The following is a 21,269-nucleotide window of genomic DNA, read 5'->3' on the forward strand; positions in this document are numbered from 1 at the left end:
AACCTCACCGGCGCTCGAGTGAGTACCTTTTATTGTTTATGCTACAATTTTGCAAGTCATTTTCCAAAAGGTGAAAATTAAAAGAATTCTTGTTGGAAGCATCCTCAAAAATCTTCACCAAAACACCACCTCTTTTATACATGGTCCACACTTATGCAGCGGTGATTCTGGTGGATTCCACCACTTCGTGTCCCTGGTGGGACCTAACAAGGGACGCTCTGACCCGAGCTGGGCTTCACTCAAGCTTCCACCACAGTCATGCCGTTGTTTGTACAGCATAGCTGCCCAGTGTGAAACAGGCGGCAATAGTGGAGGGATGGCAAGTTTTTACTGGAATTGGGCAGTGACTGTAAGCCGAAATGGAAATGACTCAGACGGCAAACGACACTGTGAACATGTGTTGCAAAAACGACACAAGCAGCCAGTTAAGAACAAATAAATGTGATTTTTATTTGGCCTCGGTTCATGTGCAAAAAGCAAGTAACTGGCCCCATGTAAGAAATCCATACTCACTCAAACTCAGCACGCAGTCTATTATTAGAAGGGGTGGGATAAAATGTCAATGATGTCTATGTAATGTGCATTGCCAATGTGTGTGTGATTTTTTTTCTTTATAAGGGAAAGAAGTATCTCTCATTGGCAGTGTCGTATAGAGCTGCAGAATTTTGCCTGGAGCTGTTGTCAGTTAAACCTGATAAAGCAGGTGAGAGTGAATTAAGAAATTTTACACAATGGATTCAAGTTGCAATTAATCAACCATTCCTCAAAGCAGGCCATTAGGCCAAATTGATTAATAGATAATATGCACATCCCAAATGTAATTTCTACACTGAACATGCAAAAATGACGTCTATAACATGTCGTAAAATTACATAGATATTGTCATCCATCATAGATGTTTTCCTTTTTTTTTAGGGCTGCACAATTTATTGAAAAAATATCGATATCATGATACTGGCTTGTGTAATATGCATATCGCAAAGTCATGCAATAAGTTTCATATGGAATTTTATGCTTTTTCCTGCATGAAAAGATGCAATTCTTTCATTAGATAATAAAAATGTAATTTATTTAATTACATATTAAATATCGCAATAATATCGATATCACTATATGCAGCAACCTTATCGCAAATCGCATGATTTTCCAGTATTGTGCAGCCCTATTTTTTTTTTGTCCAACGGTGTTATTGTGTAATCCATGCCATGTGATACTATAGCTCTTGCTGGGAAAATGTTGCATATTTCTCACCCTTAGCCAATAGGCTACATACATTTCTATACAATAATAAATACCTAATGCATCGCCATGTATAATTTAGGATTTTCCAGATAACAGAGGTTCTTTGGAATAAAAGTTCATGTTCACAGTCAGTACCTCCATGCAGGAGAACCAGCTCCTCGAAAATAAGGCTTCACTCACTGGTCCTCGGCTCAACAAGCACGTTTGAGCCATGTCAGAAAATGATCCTGGTCCAGGGCTGGGCAATTTTTTTATTTTTTTTTTGGTCATATAGTTTTTCCCCCTTATATGTCAATTTGTTTTGGGATCACTTTTATTTCCCCCCCAAAATCTAAAAATATGTTGAACAGTAAGGAGCTAATTGGCTATAGAGGCATTTGGATTTGCAGACAATGAGCAACACATTCCACTGCTATGTAGATTTAAAGGCTGTTTAAATCAAAGAAAGGTAGAACTCCCGCTAAATAAACAGACAAAATGAGTAGAATTATTTCAAAAGTAGCCTGGCCAGTAGTCAATAACGGAATCCATCACACTGAACATCGTCATGGTGCCAATTTATACTTTTATCCACCTACTGTCCCATGCCGACTACGTGCAATCTGTACTGTAGCTGATCTAAATACATAACACACGTCACTGGGGTTCATTCCCAACAATTCAAAACATCACTTTTGATGTGACGACTTACGGTGGTATGACTTCACAATTAGAGCAATTGGTGAACTTCCACCAAATGTTACAGCAGTATGAAATAAAGTTCCCAAGGTTGAATAATATAGGCTAGAAGAAGTGCCCCATTTGAAATCATTTTCAGTGTAGGGGTGACATAGTGTGTAACAGGGCATGCGGAAAGCCTCAAGTTGTACACAGGCTGATCTTTCTTGACCAAAGTGTGTTCATTAAAACAAGGCAACCCACCTGGCATTATATACACGGCATGCAGTATTTTGTGTACACGTTAAGGGGTAAAGGTTAATTTTATTTGGAAGCAGCACCAGCATTCCTGTTATATTTACTGACAGTTTGTCTGTCACGTACCGTATTAACCCAAAAGGGAATATTTTTGTTCATTTATTGATGTTGAATTATCAAACGTTTAAAACGTTTTAATAAAACATTAAAAGGTTATGTTTAAAATGCAGCTTTTTTTGTCTACATTTTGAATAATGTCATTGTCCTTTAATTTCAGAAATCAGATTTTTAGATTTTTTTTGGTGACAACTAATTGGGGGATTTTACTTTTCCATATTACTTGGAGGTACGACAAGTCAATAGTTTTCTTTACAATAATTATGTTGTATGTGCCCCTACAAGTCTAAACACTGATATCTAATACTATGTTTGTGAAATATAAATTAAGCAAAAAAAAACAAATCCAGCCATTTTTATCTGCCTGGGGGCGGCCATTTTGCCACTTGCTGTCGACAGAAAATGACATCACAGAGGTCTAAGGACTCAGGTAACGACCAGTCACAGCTCAGCTTAAAAAAAACAGGTGATACCTTAGACACTGTGATGCCATTTTCCGTCAACGCCAAGTATCAAAATGGCCGCCCCTTGTGATGGATACATTTACTGCTTAATTCGTATTCCACAAACACAATATTAATCAGAATACCATGGGGCTGCATAAAATTAATTTTTGTAATATATTTTTTAAAGCCATATCACCCAGCCCTAGTACAAGTAATTTAACCAGAAAATGAAGTTATACTCTGCATATGAGGCTCATCGTACAGCAAGAAGGAGGAGGGCTCGTTTCAGTCCACAGTGATATAAAAGTGCAAATTCCCCATCAGGAAAACAATGGAGTCACAAGCTCGAGCCCCTCTCGTCAAGTTCTCAAATATTCCGGAGTCGAGTAGTTGAAGAGCAAGAAGTCCATTCGATAGAGGTTGAACAGTCTCTTCTGGTAAAAGGGACTAATGTGCTTAAAGTAGCGTGCCGCCATGTTGCCATCCGTCTTGGTGCTTTTTCCGGACGTTGGGAACTGAACCGTGCCTTCCACCCCCGCCAACGAGAGCACGGCGTGGGCATCCGGTTCCAGCGTCTCGTACTTGCCCACCACGTCGTAGTGGATCAGACACGGATGGCAGAGCGAGTGCACCCGCTCCCAGTGCTCATTGAAAGGCTCCTCGCGTTGGGTCCGAGGGTCTACCAGATACTGAACAAACTCGTGGAAAGACACATCGCTCCCTTTCTTCAGAGCTTCCGGGTCCGGGTTCGTCCGGTGCCGCCGGATAATCTTGGTCCCGTAGCGTTTGTGGAAAGCTGTGTTGTAGCTGCGCGTGAACTTGTTGCGGTACGCCGACACCAGGCGCTCGAAAGGCTCCCTCACGAAGACGAACTTGAGATAGCTGCGGAGACGGCGGTTGATCTCGGGGACCGAGAACTCGGACAGCGCGCGCAGGTTGCCCGCTACGTGGGCCTCATTGGCGGGAATGGAGAGCGGTTCGGTGTAGCGGCCGTCGCTGGTCAGGACCATGAGGACGCGCTTCCAGTTGGTACAGGCCACCTGGAAGGGATGCCGCATTGCATCATGCAAACAGATGCAATGTCAAGTCACAATACTGACTGTGTTCAGAAAGGTGAAAAGAACCCACCTTGGGCACGTAGCAGTAAATGAGGCTGTGCTTGTCGTCCACAATGAGGTGTTTGAGATCTTCTGGAGAAAGGACCCGCCGCTTCTTCGTATGGCTCAGACAAGCCTGCTCCAGCAGCTCCCTGCGACCTTGAAGCGATTTCTGATCAGCCAACAGCTGCAGCTGCTAGTAGGACAAGAGTTAAAATAATATTAGCAGGGGCGACTTTTGCATGGTGGCATCAACAGCTGGGCTGTAGGACACCAAATTTGTCATGAAGCCATCATTTCCAAGCAGATTTTAATTTGGCTTGCCATGCTATGTTAAACTCGCGCTTGTTAGGGTGAGAAGGTGCAATGGGGACAGATACAGCAGCTAATTAAATAGCAATGTAACAGAATATTTACGCTCACAGTCAGTTCAAAATGTACAAATGAGTGCAATGTTGTATTTTTAAAGTAAAATTAGAAAGTCCATTGAAATCCTTTAATGCCCATCTTTCTGGAACAAACAAAATTCTTTGTTTTCTACTGTATTATGTTAAATTGTGTAGCTCAAGTCAAGTCAAGTTTATTTATATAGCCCTTAATCACACAAAAGTCTCAAAGGGCTTCTTCACATGCCCACAGTTGACAAATAGTAATGACATCCCCTGATCAAACCACAAAAAGGCAAGGAAAAACATCAGGGGGAAAAAATAAGAAACCTTGAGAAGGGGCCGCAGATGTGGTAATCCCCCTCCCAGGATGACGAGGCTGCAATGGATGCCGAATGGGCAACAATTGACATAGTTTATGATACTAAACATTATTACTAGAATATTGCAAAAGTCCATTGAGGAAGTTGAAGCACTGCAAGAAGACGTCGTCAGGGAAGTGGGTCATCATCCAAAACCAGCCTGGACAATCAGTGTAGTTATCTCCATGACAGCAACTTCAAGGTAAAACTAAACAACATATGCTTACGCCACGTTTAAATGAGTATCTCCATTGGCTAACAGAACTGTCCCGCAAAACGTACAACGGATCTCTGTATAGTCACGGTTTGGCAGTCGAGAATTCGCCTATTAACAGATTTTTTTCTTTTTAACCTTATGTCATAATCAGAAAAACTTGTCCGTTTTCTTTAACCTGTCAGAACAAATCATAAAAACTTGTATTTATTTATTTATTATGCGGCAAAATACTCTCTGAAGCACAATTTATGATATTTATAGTGTCTCTTTATTAGTTTATTTTTATTTTTATTTTTTTATTTAGTCTCTGTTTTAGTACAGTTTTAATCACGCTTGTGAGTTTTTATCATAGTTAGTCAACCTCATCTCGTTTTCATTTCGGCTATTTTTAGTCGACTATAAATTTGAGTCTTTAGTCCAAGAAAACATATTTTTATTAATCTAGTTTTAGTCAACAAAAAGTGTCAACATTGTAGTTTTAGTCAGCATAATCATTTTAACCCCTGTATATTTTGTCAACAGATTATGTTGACCATTTCGGATCTAGAACTATTGTACATAAAAAAAAAAATCAACTTAACAGACAATTACAGTACATCAACAAGTGGCTACTATGGCTCCATGCTATGATCTATTAAATTAGCCAGCATTAATTAGCGGTCGGATTAAATTAATGTTGAAACATTTTAGCTGTTGGATTAATGTTACATTCTAACTATAATTTACTTTTTTATTTTTAGCCTTTCACCTGTCTGTCCCATGTGTTTGTGCATGTTGCACTTGCTAGCTGAAGATTTGAAAGGGGGTGAGTGACAGTTTTGTTTTTGTCTCATTTTTGTTCATTAACCAAAATGTCCATAGTTTTTAGTCTAGTTTTTATTAAGTGAAGTACAATTAAGTGAAGTACATTTTGGTCTCATCTTCATTAGTCGATGAAAATGCATATTGATTTAGTCACAGGTATTATTAATGAGGGTTTTAGTCTAGTTTTCGTCCAGTGATAAATGTGTGTTGACGAAAATATTTTTGTTTAGTTTTCATTGATAAAATTAACACTACTCTTTAATTGAGATGATAATAGTATAATGAAGCAGCAATGTTTCCCCACCAGCACAGACGAAAAAAAAAAAGCACATGGTCTCGTGGCATATATAGTAGGGATGTCACGATAAGGGCAATATCGTGATATCATGATATTAAAACTGCCACAATATCGTCGTTGTCATGTTCACAATATTTAAAAGGAACTCATCTGTTAAAAAAGTCAGGTTGATTTCCCTTTGTGCAGTACTAGCACCCTCTAGTGGCTAGTTTATTAGTGCAATTTAATTTTCATCACAGATGTTTTGGCCTTCTATGTTTAAAATCTACGCTAATTGTCAGATGAAGGGGAACTTAATTTGCTTGTGAAGCGATCAACGTGTGCTTGCATTACCATTAAGTGCCTCAATATTGTTATTAGAGATTGTAGGTGGTTTATGTATTGTTATGTACAAAAGCACAATATTGTGCTTTTTTAAAAAAAAAAATTTTAGTATGAGCTCTCTTTTTTACAATATTGTGATCTTTTTAAATAGCGCCACAATATCGTGATAATTATCGCATCGTGAACTTCATATCGTATTGTGATGTTTGGATACCGTTAAATCCCTAATATGTAGGCCTTTCTTTAAAGCAGCTATATGTAAGCTTTAAAATTTCAAATCGCTACTGCCACCTGTGGCCGAAAACAAACTGCACGCTCGTACATGCTGCGCGCACTCGTACGTGCACGACCTCAATACTGAAGACTGGGCTCTTCATATCCAATTAAACTATGTTTTCAGAGGTAAGAAGTTTTATAATGTTATACAAATCTGGCCACTTCATGGAATGAGACTCTCGATCCCCACTAAACAATTGATGTCCACGGGACGTGCAGATCATATTGCTTTAGTCGGTCGAAGTCCAGTCCTGTGCTGTACTCCAAAACGATGTGCAAATTACGTCAATTAATTGGACCTCATTCCGATGTTAATATGCAGTTACATATTGTAGTCACCCCGCTCGACGGACGTCAACCTGATTCTAGTCATTATTAGTGTATGTCGCCCCCAGGCTAGCGTCATTGTGCATTAGCCGAAAGGTGGGCTGTCAGTTATGGAAATTGACGATTGTGAAAAACATATAGACCCATTCACTACTTAGTGTGATACGGCCGTGAATGTTATCGCCATTCAGTAGTACCGTTCACATTCCGTTAGCATAATGTAGCTACAATAGGCTGTTTTCACGGAGGAAAATAAGGCAACATTTAGCCTGATTTAAACGCTGCGGAATGGAACGTCTGTTCTTCAGCTAAGATGTTGATCTACTAATTAGAATATGTTTCAGTCATAAATGGTCAAATAAAAAGGCTATTGTTAAGATATTTTTTTGGGAAATCCTCCATATAGTAGCTTTAAAATTATCTGTCATTGTTTTTTGGGGAAATATTGTGTCTCAGTACTTGGTATTGGTGGCTACTCAAGAGTTGACTACTCGTGCTGGTATCGGTCTGAAAACAAGTGGTATCGAACTTGGCTTGACAATGTTGACAATGGAAATGCAACAATGTGTGCATTCGTGTTCTCACCTGGTCTCCACTGTAGAGGGTCTGCAGTGGACTTCTCCTGCTTTTCTCTGGTCTGCTGCCAGTCCCAACACTGGGTTCTGCAATCAGACATTTGTAGGTCACATTCTATGTGGACGCATGAATAAACTTATGTTCAAGCTCTTTTCATCCATTTGCTTAGCGCTTGCCCTCATTAGTTTCATGGGCCTGGTTCCTATTGCAGCTGATTAGGTGAGAGGTAGCATAAACCATGGACTGGTCGTCAGCCAGTCACAGGGCACATGCACTGTAAACAAAAATCATTCACAATCATATTCACACATAGGGTTCTGTTTTTGTAGACAGGCGCCCATGCACTTTAAATAAAAATGAGCGTCTCGTCATTTTCGTGTCCAGGCAAGTCTAGTCTACCATGTTGCGCCTCGTTAGGCATTTCGGTGGACACAGCTGCCGTGCCCCTGGTGTATCTGGCAATTTAGTAACAAAAGGTACAATGCATTTTAGACTGGGTAAACCCGGTCTAACTGGCGGTACAGGCAATGTACTGCAATTATGGTGGGTTTGATTAAGGCACAGGCAGAAGATATGGCACTCCGCAGTCGCGTGTGGTGGATGTTGTAAATGAAATATCAACGTATTTCATTCATAAGTATGACAACAGCGTAGCACAATCCCTTTTTTTCTAGATCAGGGTTCCCCAATTCCGATCATCGAGAGCCAGAGCCCTGCAGGTTTTAGATGTTTCCCCCCAACACACACTTGATACTAAAGACCAGGCATGCTGATGAGCTAATTAATATGAATCAGCTGTGCAAGTGGGAGGAAACATCTAAAACCTGCAAGACTCCGGCCCTCGAGGACCGGAATTTGGGAACCCTGTTGTAGATTATCATCTTGAAAATATATTAATAGCACCCCGGATTGTGATTTTGGCTTGTTTACATCTTTTTTTTTTCCCCCCCCCATCATATTACAGACGACTGTGATAATTTGGGTCAATGAATCAGCAGTCACCACTAATCTTTTGGATTGTTTGTGAAAATGGTACAAATTATTAGTGATAGACCGATATGTTTTTTTCAAGGCCGATACCGATACAGATTATTTGTAGTCAAGTTGGCCGATAACCGATATTTCAAGCCGATATTCATTTGCAGTAAAATGGGGAGGGGGGTGAATTCTTTCAAACTATATATAATTTCTCACTGAGTAACAAATTCATGTGAATGTAGCTCATTTGGGGTTTTTGTTAGGGTTCGTAAAAACGTTTCAAAAAGATTTTTGCGGTGAAAAATTGTGTGAATATGTTCCAAATCTGTTTACGACAAATAAAAACTGACTGCGAACATCTTACAAATCCTGATGAAAACCCCAAATTCGCTACGTTCGCAAGTATCCCCTGCTCAGTGAGCTTTATCGGCCTTCAGATTCAAAACATGGCAGATGCCGATATTTGTCAAAATGCCAAATATCGGCGCCGATAATCGGCCTTGGCCGATTATCGGTCTATCCCTACAAATTATGATGCCAGTACAGTAAAATAGAAGTTTAGGCTGATTTACAACAAATGTGAGTAATAGACTTTAAAATAGTTTTGTCTCGTTTTTCAGCAGTTCCAAGTTTTTCCTGTCACTGTGACTACTCAGGATATGTCTGCATGGGGAACTGAAACAGTCAATCACATGAAAATACTAAAACAAGGTTATTTTTTTTTTCTTTTTTTTTTTTAATTGCGACACCATCTCAATGAGCAAGCACCATGACTACCAAAGGGAGGGTCCCTGTGTATCAACATTGCTTCTTGAAAAATAACTTGTGATTAATAAATGTGATGTAATAATGTTTGGGTCATCATTGCATCAAACCTACCAAGTATTCATAGTAACTCTGCAATTCATGCTATTTATTTATTTATTTATTTATTTATTTTATTCTGCTGCCTGCCCTCAGCTTTATGGCTTTCTTAACTCACTGCTCTTCAAGTGCTCAGGATGCATTTCATTGCTGGAGAGCAAGGTAGTTCACCATCATATGACGGAAAGTCTGAAAGCAAAAGAGGCCTGTAAATGACAGTGAAAGAGAGCCTGTGTCCACCAGATGTCTTTTTTGAAGCTGGAAGTGCTCACAACCTCATTTTGCAATGTACTTCCTTAAGCGATAATTACATTAGAAATGCCTTGTTGCACCCTGGCTCTCCTTTTGTTGTGGACACAGTTGCACACGGTCCATAGTTAAAATGATTAACTCAGCGGTTTGGGATGGCTTAATCCTCCATCACTGTGCTGTGCTAATAATGACCTGATTCTGCACCCTGATGATGAGAATGTGAAATATTGACTGATGTGTACAACAAATGACCTCACTTTGTCACTCATGTGCAAGAGATAATGGTTGTCGGGAAGTCAAGCAGACAAATGTCTTATTAAAGAGGTACAGTACAAGCAGGGTGAATAAAATAAAGATTGGGCTCATAGTTCTGTTTTAACTTTTGCTGGGATTGTTTATGGATATTAGTGGTGTGTTGATAGGGTGTGGGATAAGTCAACAAATAAACATTCATTATTATTATTATTATTATTATTATTATTATTATTATTATTATAGGATCTATGTGAACTGTAGGCTTGTGGACTTCTGTGATTGAGGGCTATATCAATAAAGTTGACTTGTAACGTCACTAGTCTACTAGAGTGAGTCTGAATCTCAGCTCATCTAGCCTTGTCCTCCCTCTTCAATTAAATTGTTCCACTGTTGGTGCACTACATTCCAGCTGCAGCATGCCATTCCTGTGTCTGTCTGATTTCCCCCACAGCTGCCCTCTTCGGCTTGATCCTGTCTGAGAAGCCAGTTGGGTATCAAGCCTAGTAAACTGTCACACTTTGCATTCAAAATAAAATCTTGTTGCAGTGTTTTCATGTATTAGTAATTTTGTGTTTTATTTTAGCAAATCATGTTAATTTTGATCATGATTTGAAATTCCCATGCCATTTATTCTCTTGTCAGGACCTCATTCACATGAGAGGTTAAAGTTTTGACAAAGTTCCATTTGAGGTCTGCTGTATTTTGATCCGTATAAACCATCTTTCTCTGCATCACATGTTCTGTCACATCTGAAAACCACAACTTCCTCTCAGACCCAGGAAGTGAAGCAATGCAGACGGTTGAAGCAGAGCCCCTACACAAACAGGCCAGTATTCAGGGTCAGGGTTCAGAGTATGTTGAGTGCTAAAGCCTGTGCAGTGGTGTTGATAGTACTTTATTCACGGATAAACAAGAGTCCACTAAGCCAACGTGACATTATAAACAGGACAGCACTAGCTTTAAAACAATTGGTGGAGAAGGATGTTTGATAATGTGTGGGCCAGTTCTTTAATCTTCAATCATCACAAAATCTCTGCCCTACTTGGTGAGCAATTTAGCTTCCATGTTTAAAAACCTCTTCCCCTCAGTGATCACGATAAAGAGCTGAGAACATTGTGTGACATAGTAAACATTTACTTTGAGTCGTAAAAATTTGCAACCACTAAATCCTCTTTTTAGCAAAGCTATGTACAGCAAAAAAAAGGAAATTGCTTGGGGTGCAATATATTCCATATATCGAAAGTAAAAGTGGAAAAACGTATGTATGAGGTCTGTGGTTGATTATTTCCTCCACCTAAAGTATATACACAAAGTGCATATCAATCCTGAAAGGGAAACCAAAGTAAAACAACAAAGCAAGGAGGGTCAAGGAGCCTCCTTAATGTGATGGCAGACGCATGCTTAAGAGCTACACACGGTTGTAATTACACTGACAAGATGATGTGAGTTTACAATCGGTGACATCCTTTCTCAGGTTGTGCAGACACTTCCTTGTAAATGATTCTTTTAATGAGAGGGCACACTCACCAGTGTCCTGTTCTCTGCTGGCTTGCACTCATATTGTGATTGAGTCATGCTCACCACATAACACACTCCATCACTTTGTGATAGGACGCTTTCTTAACATTGTCAATTATTTGCAGTCATTCTGCTTTTTGTTTTTTATTTAAGATGGTGGTTATAATTATAACGGTCCAGATGAATGATTGCATCCATTGTCCCAAACGTCTACATACTCAACACATTTTCAGTATTTTCAACTGTGTTGGGGCCAAGGAAATTCAGCATGCTTGAGAACTGCTCGTGTAATAGAGCATAGTATGAATTGCTGAGAGTCAGTTTGCCCTACTTCGTTTGGTTATACAAGCATTGAAGTTACATTCAAATGGCTCAAAACTTCATTACATATCCTCCTGAGAACCTGCCTATTTATTTGTACCCACTTTAATAATAAACATTTGGTAGACTGTATATCTTTTGACTCATTTGAGCTAACCTAATAAGTCCTGGTGTGCTCAGTAGAGGATATCCTGGACTTTCCAATGATATCTCATGTGTTGGGGTGGGATCAAAGGAACACTGCTTTCTTGCTAAGACAACATGAAGACTGCAGCAAAACACAAATGCCAGGAAAATAAAAAAATATTGGATTAATATTCTATTAGTAAGTAAGTAGGTGACATGCTATAAATCCTAAAGTATTTTGTTTTTAAATAACATTTTAAAATGTGAGTTTTAGCTCAATGGAAACAGGAAATTAAAAACAAAAACAAAAATAGAAATTGAAAGATACTTTCCCCCCCTTCGGGGATCAGGAAAGTAAACTAGGGCTGTACAGTATATAGAAACAAGTATCACGACAAATTTGACAATGACATGCACAGTAGATGTGAGATAAATTAATACTTTCATATGGAATTGTATGCTTTTAGCAATCAGACTTTGACCAGTCAGATACAACCATAAATGTGCATCACCACCGCATCACAGGCATTGTATGTAAATGAAAAAAAAATGACAAAAAATTATATTAATAAATTATAACTTATTACAATTAATTAGATGAGAATACATTAATCCTGCTTATTTTGCTGCATGTTTTTTCATTCGATAATAAGAATGGCATTAAGTGCATTAAATAAAATTGCTAAATAAAATGAATGAACTAATTAGTTATGTAAAACATAGCGTTACTTTGGTTTGACTCGCTATCAGTTGACTCAAGTTCAACATGATGTTAGAGCAGCTCTCTTGAAAAGTACAAATTTCACAGCTGAGAAGCCAAAATATCAAAATATTTAACAAACATTAGAATAACTTCCCACTCAAATTATTTTTGCACCCTTGCCTTAACAAGGCAACACTGAAAAGTTAGCCTTTAATTTCAAGTGGTTTACATAAATTGCACTGGGGATTTGATGACATCCCAGTTCACAAAAAAAAAAAAAAAATGCTGTCATATGCATAAATATGCTTTTGCTTTTGTGGCCACTGGTCCTTATGAAATGGGTCTTGAATTTGACACTCAGGATGTAAAAGCTTGGTTGGCCTGATTAACGCACTGGCCATATTTTGCCCATCTCATTCCAATAGAGGCATCCCACCATTGTTTTATTGCAGCCTTTTCAATGCTACATAAAGCAGCCCATGCATAGCAGCACTGTTGCAGTCATGTGCTCAGTTTGACACTGGTTGTAAAAGGTCGAGTACGCATCTTGTACAATCTTACACATTTCTGGGTACGTGTCCACTTTCAAATACTACGGTGAGTATGTGGGTATGCCTACAGTAAGTGAGTTAAAATTAGCTGTGGTGAACTGACTCACTCAGAGGCCTTAATGTCTTCGGTTAAAAGCTGCAAGGAGGAATCCATCACTGTCATGAGAACCAACTGAGTGGACTTTACCTCTGGGAGCCAACTGTGGCGCATCTGTGAGAAACTTGTCTGGTCCTTTCTGTAAATTGGATCCATTTATGTTGACTTTTGGTGATTCTCGTGGAGCTGTTAGCAAATTAGCACACGGGAATGGATTGGATGAACACTCACAACATCGCTTTGTTTTCCAATAGTAGGCTATACACATAGCAAACTGCAGTGCTTCACACTATGCTGGTACTTGCATGGTGGCAAACTCAAGCGACTTTGTGACGAATTGCTGACTCCTTCTAGTCAAATAAAAAAAGAGGTAAGATTGTTTTAAAATTGTTTTGTGTTTCTATAAATATATACTATAATGTAATTCTTTTCTTTAAACAGACTCTAAACAGTCCTTTGGAATCATATTACAGCGTTCCCTCGTTTTCCGCTATATATATATATATTAGGGGTGGGAATCTCTGACATGAGGCCGATTCGATATGTATCTCGATACACAAGTTGCGATTCGATTGAAAAACGATTATCTTTCAGAACAGAACGGTTCGATACGGTTCGATTAAGTTTGGGAACGATACAATTTTCGATTCGATACGATTAATTTCAATATTCAAAACTTATAGTGACATTTGTTGCTTGTAAACATTCATCTTAAAACACCACAAATTTTTACAGTATCTACAAATGTGTAAAAAAAAGAACAACAACAATGTCTTCTATATTTTTATATATTGAATCAATTATTTAAATGGACCGCAACAAAGGGCTGGGCGATATGAATGTATCAGTTTAAATATTTATTAGTTGTTATTGACAGTTATAATTGTTTTTTGTTTTAAATTCAAAATCAGGATCAGGAAAACAAAAGGCTGATAATTCAATTTGAAATATAAATATTTAACCTTTAAAAAGACACCAACACAATTAAACAGAATATGTCCACATTGTGAAGTATTTCAGAAACATAAATTTAAGACATGACATAAACCTACCGTCCAGCCAAAGAAATATGAAGCCACCTTATGGAACAATAAATCTATCAAACACATTTTAACAACTTAATATATCCAAAAATATTTCCAAAAGTGCATTTCCCTTTTTATTAACAATTTTTGTTTTTAACAATTTTTGTTTTTCTTTGCCATCACATTCCTTTTTGGTTAATGTATGACATCTTTTTTGTTTTTTTAATCTGAGACACGATGATGACCACGGAATCACTACTGTTTATATTTTGTTTTTTGGGCTGTCGTTCATTTTGAGTTTGATGACGTAATTGCGGGCACGTCTCAGTTCTCTGCTGCTCATGCTAGTTGTGTACATTGATAGGGAGCCACAAACTGAGAAATGAGATACTTGCGGTGTACTTTTAGCTTAGCTGGTGTGTTGGCTGTGGGACATACCTGTGTCGTTTGAATCCATGCATTGGATCGTCACGGGAGTTATTCTTTTTGGCTCGCGCGCAGTACCAACGCCGGCCCGGGACATACAAGTGCACCGAGAGGACTCGATAGCCATGGGAAATACCGAGATGTACGGCACCGGCTTCTGCTAACTGTCTCCACTGTTGCATGTTGTCACTCGTTGTGCGCGCGCGCGCGCGCCGTGTCGCGAGCACGGGGTTGATGGAAGGCTCCCCCCCAAGGGGGAAATACCGAGATGTACGGCACCGGCTTCTGCTCACTGTCTCCATTTGCATGTTGTCACTCGTTGTGCGGGATTGCGCGCGTGTGGTGTCGCGAGCACGGCGTTGACGGTAGGCGCCCCCCCCCCCCCCCCCCCCCAAAAAAAAAAGGTGCGTAACGTCTTTGCATTATGTTTACAACATCCGGGGAATGAAGCGTCTCTGAGCGCTACTTTGCTAGCTCTCTGTAAACACGGAAGTAGCTTGAATAGTGCTGCTACTGAAATGTAAACAAAACCAAGTAGAGCACGGCGCAGAACTCTTGCTATTGTTATGAAAACCATAAAGCCTCACTCGCAACCGATTCACAGCAACGCGATATCCGGTCCACAGCTTTACAAGCAATGTATCTAAGGATTCCCGGCGGATTTTGTATCGGTTGACAAGTCTGCTACCGATACGGCCGTTTAGCTCCCCTTGACGACCGATGGTTCGGTCGAATCGGTTTTTTGTCCCACCCCTAATATATATATATATATATATATATATTTTGGGGGTGAACTACTACTTTAATGTTTTATTCCAATTCAAAAACTCTACATCTTACCACAAATATTTGTCTGAGTTCTAATGAAATTATTATCATCATTAGTATTATAATAGCATGAAATTGTCTAAGAACAATTTCCTTTTCGGTGCTAAGTCTTATCTTAAATGTAATGAGATTTGTTTGGACCATAAATGGAACATTTTAACTATTATTATTATTATTATTATTATGATCTACGTACACAAAACGTGATCCACATACACAAAACCTGATCTACGTACACAAAACGTGTGTTCTACATACACAAAACCTGATCTACGTACACAAAGAAGCATATCTTCAATTACAACAACAACAAAATGTTTTGCGTACGTAAAAAGCAATTCTACATTTACGAATACAACTCACGTGACTTTCGGCAGTGATATTCCGCCGAGCAGTTTTACGTGCCGAAAACCCATGATCCACACGCGCAAAGCCAGTAAACTTTACAGCAGGGGGCGCTGTTGAATCATTGACTGTCACACCAAATTTGTTTGAGCGGATCACCCACTACTCAAGACACGTTGGTAGACTGAAATGTGTAGACAAAATAACCATTAAAGCAATAACTATGACAAGACTGATGAGTTTATATTGGCACACTTGATAGAGCTTGTATTTTTTTCCCGAGAGCCACACCGAGGGTGTTGGCACAGGAAGTCAGACAATGGATGCAAAACAATAATGCGCAACAAGCTTCCTGTACAGCAATGCAGGGTGTGCCTGATAAGGATATACAGTATGCGTCCGCCAGATAATTGGATTTCCTAAGATAAATCATTAGATGTCATTGGCTAAGACAAACGCTAATAAGGTGTTATGATCCAAACCAGTAATACTTTGGACAGATCACCATTAGAGCTGTCTACAAAACATGTACTAACATGTACTTTGAATTTCTATCAATCTGTCTTGCTCATTATCCTTGGGTAATGGGTTGTAAGGGGATTGGGGGTTGTACAGTCCCTCATTCTGACATCTCTCCATCAGCATGTCCTTTGAATTGTTATGCGTGCATGTTTGAAACAGGAGGCGAACAAAGTGATTTAATAGTTTCTTCATAAGATGTTTGAATCGGTAACTATCACATGTCAAACATGCACGTATCCATTCCTGGTCATAAAGCAGACAAGTGCTTCCCTTGTTCCCCAGTCGGATCAAGAAAAAAAAAAAAAAAAGCCAACCTGTACGTAGACATTTATCATGAGCTTCACTGGGCCGAAAGTGGCTACTGGCGAGCCTGGACAAGCAGCACGTGTGGTGTCGAATGCCTCCCTCGTGGGCTGTGTGCGCTTAAGGCTATTCAGGTGTGGTGTCATGTGTGATAAATGCTGCTCAACTTCAAATTTTAGGACATTGGCTGACATGTTGTATGTGATTATGTTATATAACCAGGGGTGCACCTACAAACTTTGGCATGGTTCTCAAAAGAGCACCAGAGGTTGTTTGGTGCTCATTATTTTCCCGACCTCATGGATGAATTTAAACTTACAGCCCATCTGTGCAATGTAGTGCCCAGGGGCTGCATCCAGCCTGTCCATAGTCTCTGCAGCTTTAATGAAGTCAAAATAAAACATCAAGTGTGCAAAGTTTTTATTTTGATGTGCACACGTCTCAACAGTGCAGAGACTTTGTTTGTTCTCAATGTCTGCACACTTATAATATAGAAAATAGGGGGGGATTTGGACACTGTAGAAATGTCTTCAGTGAGTATTCATTAAATAGTGATTTATCGTTAATATACTGTATTTTGACTGACTGTCAAAGCCACAGTGCAGCAAGTCTCGCCAGCAGGCCTCCCGTGACGTGTTCTGCCTGGGAGCCAGCCTAGTCAAGTCAGCCATCGCTAAAGTTGTTCGAAGCTTTTGTGGGAACATTTATCCTCATCCTGCAGTTAGTAGTATATGCTCGAGTGTTATTATTATTATTTGTTTTCTTTTATGTTTTCAGAAGCTCAGCGTTGTTGCATATGCACCATTGGAAAGGCTTCTATTCTTTGAGGTTGATTTTGTGCTCTAAGAAGTTGAGTGGAGCATGTCAAAGTAAGTGTTCGGTTCACATGGACCTCTGCACGTACTGTGAAACAGCAAATGGCTCATTAAATGCGATATGGTGCTTTGATCGCTTTGCTGGCACTTGGATAAATGGAGCGATTAATGAGCTGACACATCATTTACAGTAGCTTTACACCTTTCAGCAGACTGACGGTATAGTTTAAAGCTACTTATATGGAGGATTTCCCCCCAAAATATCTTAATAGATTTTTTATTTGACCATTTATGACTAAAACATATTCTAACTAGACTAAGTGCAATTTCTGGAGAAATTGCGTGGGAATGCTGAAAGCTGAATGCTAATAGCTGAATGCTAATGAAGGAAACAAAGAAACTGTGAAAATTACAAAGTAATTACCTATTAATTACTAGTAATAATAGTAGTAGTAGTAGTAGTCGTAGAAACAGTAGTAGTATTACTAGTAATTATTAAGTAGTAACTTGTAGTTAAATGATTATGACATTTTATGTAATTGTAGTGTACAACAACAAATTTAAAACAAAAGAATATTACAATACTGTATGAGTTCATGCAATCTAGTACAAAGTTGAGCCAACCTGAAACGAAACTAATAGATCGATATTTTAGTGCCAGTATCAATCCGGTTTCGATACTGTGTAGGTATCAATGATATCGATATTTGGATCGATCCGCCCACCACTATTATGCAGTGGGCTGTATTTGCAGATAGGTGTCAGTAATGATCAGTAATCTGATGCTCAATGCAAGCCAAATAGGGACACGTGCATTTACCATTTAATTCCCTGATATGATAGTCAGTTGGTTTAAATTTATATCGCTTAGCATAAATGTGATGGTAATGGTAAAGTAATGGGCGTGAAATAATCTGACAATGATTAGTTCAATATTGTATTTGTACTAAAGAGTTGCTCAAGCAGGGGTTTGAACACACATCTTCCAATGTGTTAAGCAGTGCTCAAACCTCTGACCTAACTTGTCAGCAACATGTGCATGTGTTTGGGAAATGCAAAGTATTCAATCCGTTGCTTTAACTACTAAACTCGTGGACATGGACGTTGGCTGTGACAATGTATGGTATTGTATTTAGTAGTCAAGTGTACAAGCGGTGAAAGATGAAAATATGGATTAATTTTGAAAAAAAGTTTGTCAAATGACATTTAACGCAATAGATGTTAACTTGTTGTATTATGACTATACTGAAAATGAAGAAAAAGAAAAAAAACTATATGAAGATTCCCAACACACTTAAACTGAGCTGCAGCCCTGTGGTCAAGAACAACAATTAACAGGACAGGTTCCACTCAGAACAGGCATCACCATGGTCGACTAATGAAGTTGTGTGCACATGCTTGGCATCATATCAAGAAGTTGTCTTGTAAATAGCCCACCGGAGGCTTTTCATAGGTAGTCAGATAGATAGATAGATTCTACAACATCTTGTCTAATCTAAGCAGGAAAAAAAAAGATGTATTCATAAGAAAGATACTAGACATAGGTAGTTGATTGACAGTTGATAGTTTAGCGGTGTGTGATTTCACTGCATTCAAACTCAAAGCATACCCAACATTCAAGAATGGAGAGAAACACTTTACTATTTTGAAAGCTTATTTTATATACTTGATGATTGTTTTAATCATTGGCAGGATTGTTAAGAACTCTAATTTCTGTGGTGTGTCGACTTTAAATGACAGTGATGTAGCTACACATTGTAAAGCGATAATACTGGTGACTTACCAGCATCTTCAGTTTATCTGCGTGCAGTTAACATTGGAAACTGAACCTTGTAGATTGTTCAGATTATGAGTCAAATTATCAACAATATATATATTTTTTAACCAATGTCACTCACTAACCTATATAGTAAACTTTCATGTTTACATTTTGTTGACACCACTTACTGAACAATTGAAAGAGAAAATGATAAGTCTTCTTGTAATGCATCTAGCTTAAGATTTTCTTACAGTTTACAAATTAACTGAATTTGAACAGGAAACAAAACAGCTATCAAATGACCAGTGAAAACAAACTCTAGTTATATAGTATGTGAAAGCACCCCAAAATTCACACTGAATGTCAACGCCATTGGCCGTATACTCAGAATCTGGGTTTTGTCTTTTCCCTGCTTCTCTACTTGACTCATCTTTTGTACTATACAAATGGAAAAAGAGCTGTACAGGCTCACATGCTTTCTTAGAACCAATCAATCAAGGCCTACTTCCTCACGGTTTCTTTCTCTCTCTTTGGGTTCTGATTCCACTCCCAGAGAAGTCTGCTGTCCCACAGGGGAGCAATATCTGCCTTCTAAAGTCAGATGAGCTAAGCCCAGGAAACAAAAGTAGAGGGGGTGAAGCAGAGGAATGCAGGGGGTCGCAAAACGTTTCACTATCCACAGTGCCCTTTTTCATACTTGATGTACATCAGACTCAATTTGATTGCCCTTCGCAGATAGATCACATCACAGTGAAAGTAAACCCTCTCTTAACACCACTTTACAAGATCGTTTTTTTTATATATATATTTTTTTTTTGTTTTAGTTTTTCTCCAGAAAATGCACTAAAGTTAATGTTATAAAATGAAGCCATATGCAAGATGAAGGTACTCCAAAATATGATTAGGTGGCCTTGGCAGAGGTCTACTATCTAATACACTTTTAACTACATTATTTGTAATTTATTATCTGGTGTAAAACTACACCAAACAAATACAAGTACCTTTTATCCACTGGGTGATTGTATAGTATACATCATATGCAACTTTGCACATTTATTAACGACTAATATTGTAATAGCCTACTAAAATGCAAGAATGGATAGTTTTCCTGTCAATCATTTCATAAAACAGATAAAAAGCTCCACTCGTTACCTAAAAATCAACATCTTTCCGAAGTAATAACTTTAATATTGACTTGTACTGTAAACTGTACAACATTAACGAAACGTTTAGCTCAAAAGCTGTCTTTATTATTATTATTATTTTTAAGTACCTTTACTTGAATGGAACTCGATCGTAAGACATTTGTAGTTGTATTGAGTGTGAATAAAGTGTCTGCGTGACTTACCGGGCTTGCCGACACTCTGAAAGTAAAGCACCAGGACCACGAGAGAACCCAGGCACGTCGCCAGAAACAGGCGTCCTCCTCGGGGCATCCTCATCCTGACGCCCAGCCGGCTCAGCTGCTGGCGGGCTCCTCGTCGCGACCCCTCGTCGCTGTCCTCTTGCCTCGGCCCCGATCATAAAAAGAGGACGCAACTCGCCGAGGACCCGGCAGCCTTTCGGTGGATGAAATGGTGCGAAGAACGGCTGTGAGCAGCCATCCGAGACAAGTGTGGGCTGCGCTTTTTAACTGTTAAGCCTCCAGTGCAGGACACGAGTGACTCATTCGCGTTGCGCCCGTGTGAAAGACGTCAAGCTAAATTACCTTTTTAGAAGATATCAGAAACGAATATTTCGAAACCGAACCGTTAAAAGCAAAAGCCTTCTTCGCGAAAACCGTTTTAAACGCCGAATCGGAACTTAGTCCTGTTGGGTGAAGTTTTATGAGCGACTTCTTGGCCAAACATGGAGGGGCTCCGGGAGCTGACGTCACAGCCCCCCCCCCCCCCCAACCCACAACTTGGAAACTTTTAACTGTAGTTATCTCCTAGTCTAAAACATCACATTGTAGTATCCAAACAATTATTTTATGAATTATTTATTAATTATATTTTTTTTGCACATCCTGACTTTTGGTAATTTTGCAAATGGGCCCATTAAAGCGGATCTGAGAGAGGCTGGGCTGCACCTCTGTGGGAGTAGTCACATCCATCCATTTTCTTGACCGCTTATTCCTCACAAGGGCCGCGGGGGGTGCTGGCGCCTATCTCAGCTGCCTCTGGGCAGTAGGCGGGGGACCCCCTGGACTGGT

The 21,269-nt window shown here is 39.2% G+C and overlaps 1 protein-coding gene across 1 annotated transcript; it reads right to left on the bottom strand.

Moving 5' to 3' along the window:
• Positions 1 to 425: 425 nt before the first annotated feature.
• Positions 426 to 20,871, bottom strand: LOC144014748 (carbohydrate sulfotransferase 11-like). Its single transcript, XM_077514980.1, has 4 exons — positions 20,424 to 20,871; positions 7,397 to 7,473; positions 3,849 to 4,013; positions 426 to 3,760 (listed from the first exon to the last, which is right to left on the bottom strand). Exons 1-4 carry the CDS (start codon positions 20,515 to 20,517, stop codon positions 3,080 to 3,082), a joined length of 1,017 nt encoding a protein of 338 aa, XP_077371106.1. The 5' UTR covers positions 20,518 to 20,871; the 3' UTR covers positions 426 to 3,079.
• Between the last annotated feature and the right edge of the window lie 398 nt (positions 20,872 to 21,269).

Source organism: Festucalex cinctus, chromosome 2 (genome assembly GCF_051991245.1).
Source record: "Festucalex cinctus isolate MCC-2025b chromosome 2, RoL_Fcin_1.0, whole genome shotgun sequence".
NCBI lineage: Eukaryota > Metazoa > Chordata > Actinopteri > Syngnathiformes > Syngnathidae > Festucalex > Festucalex cinctus.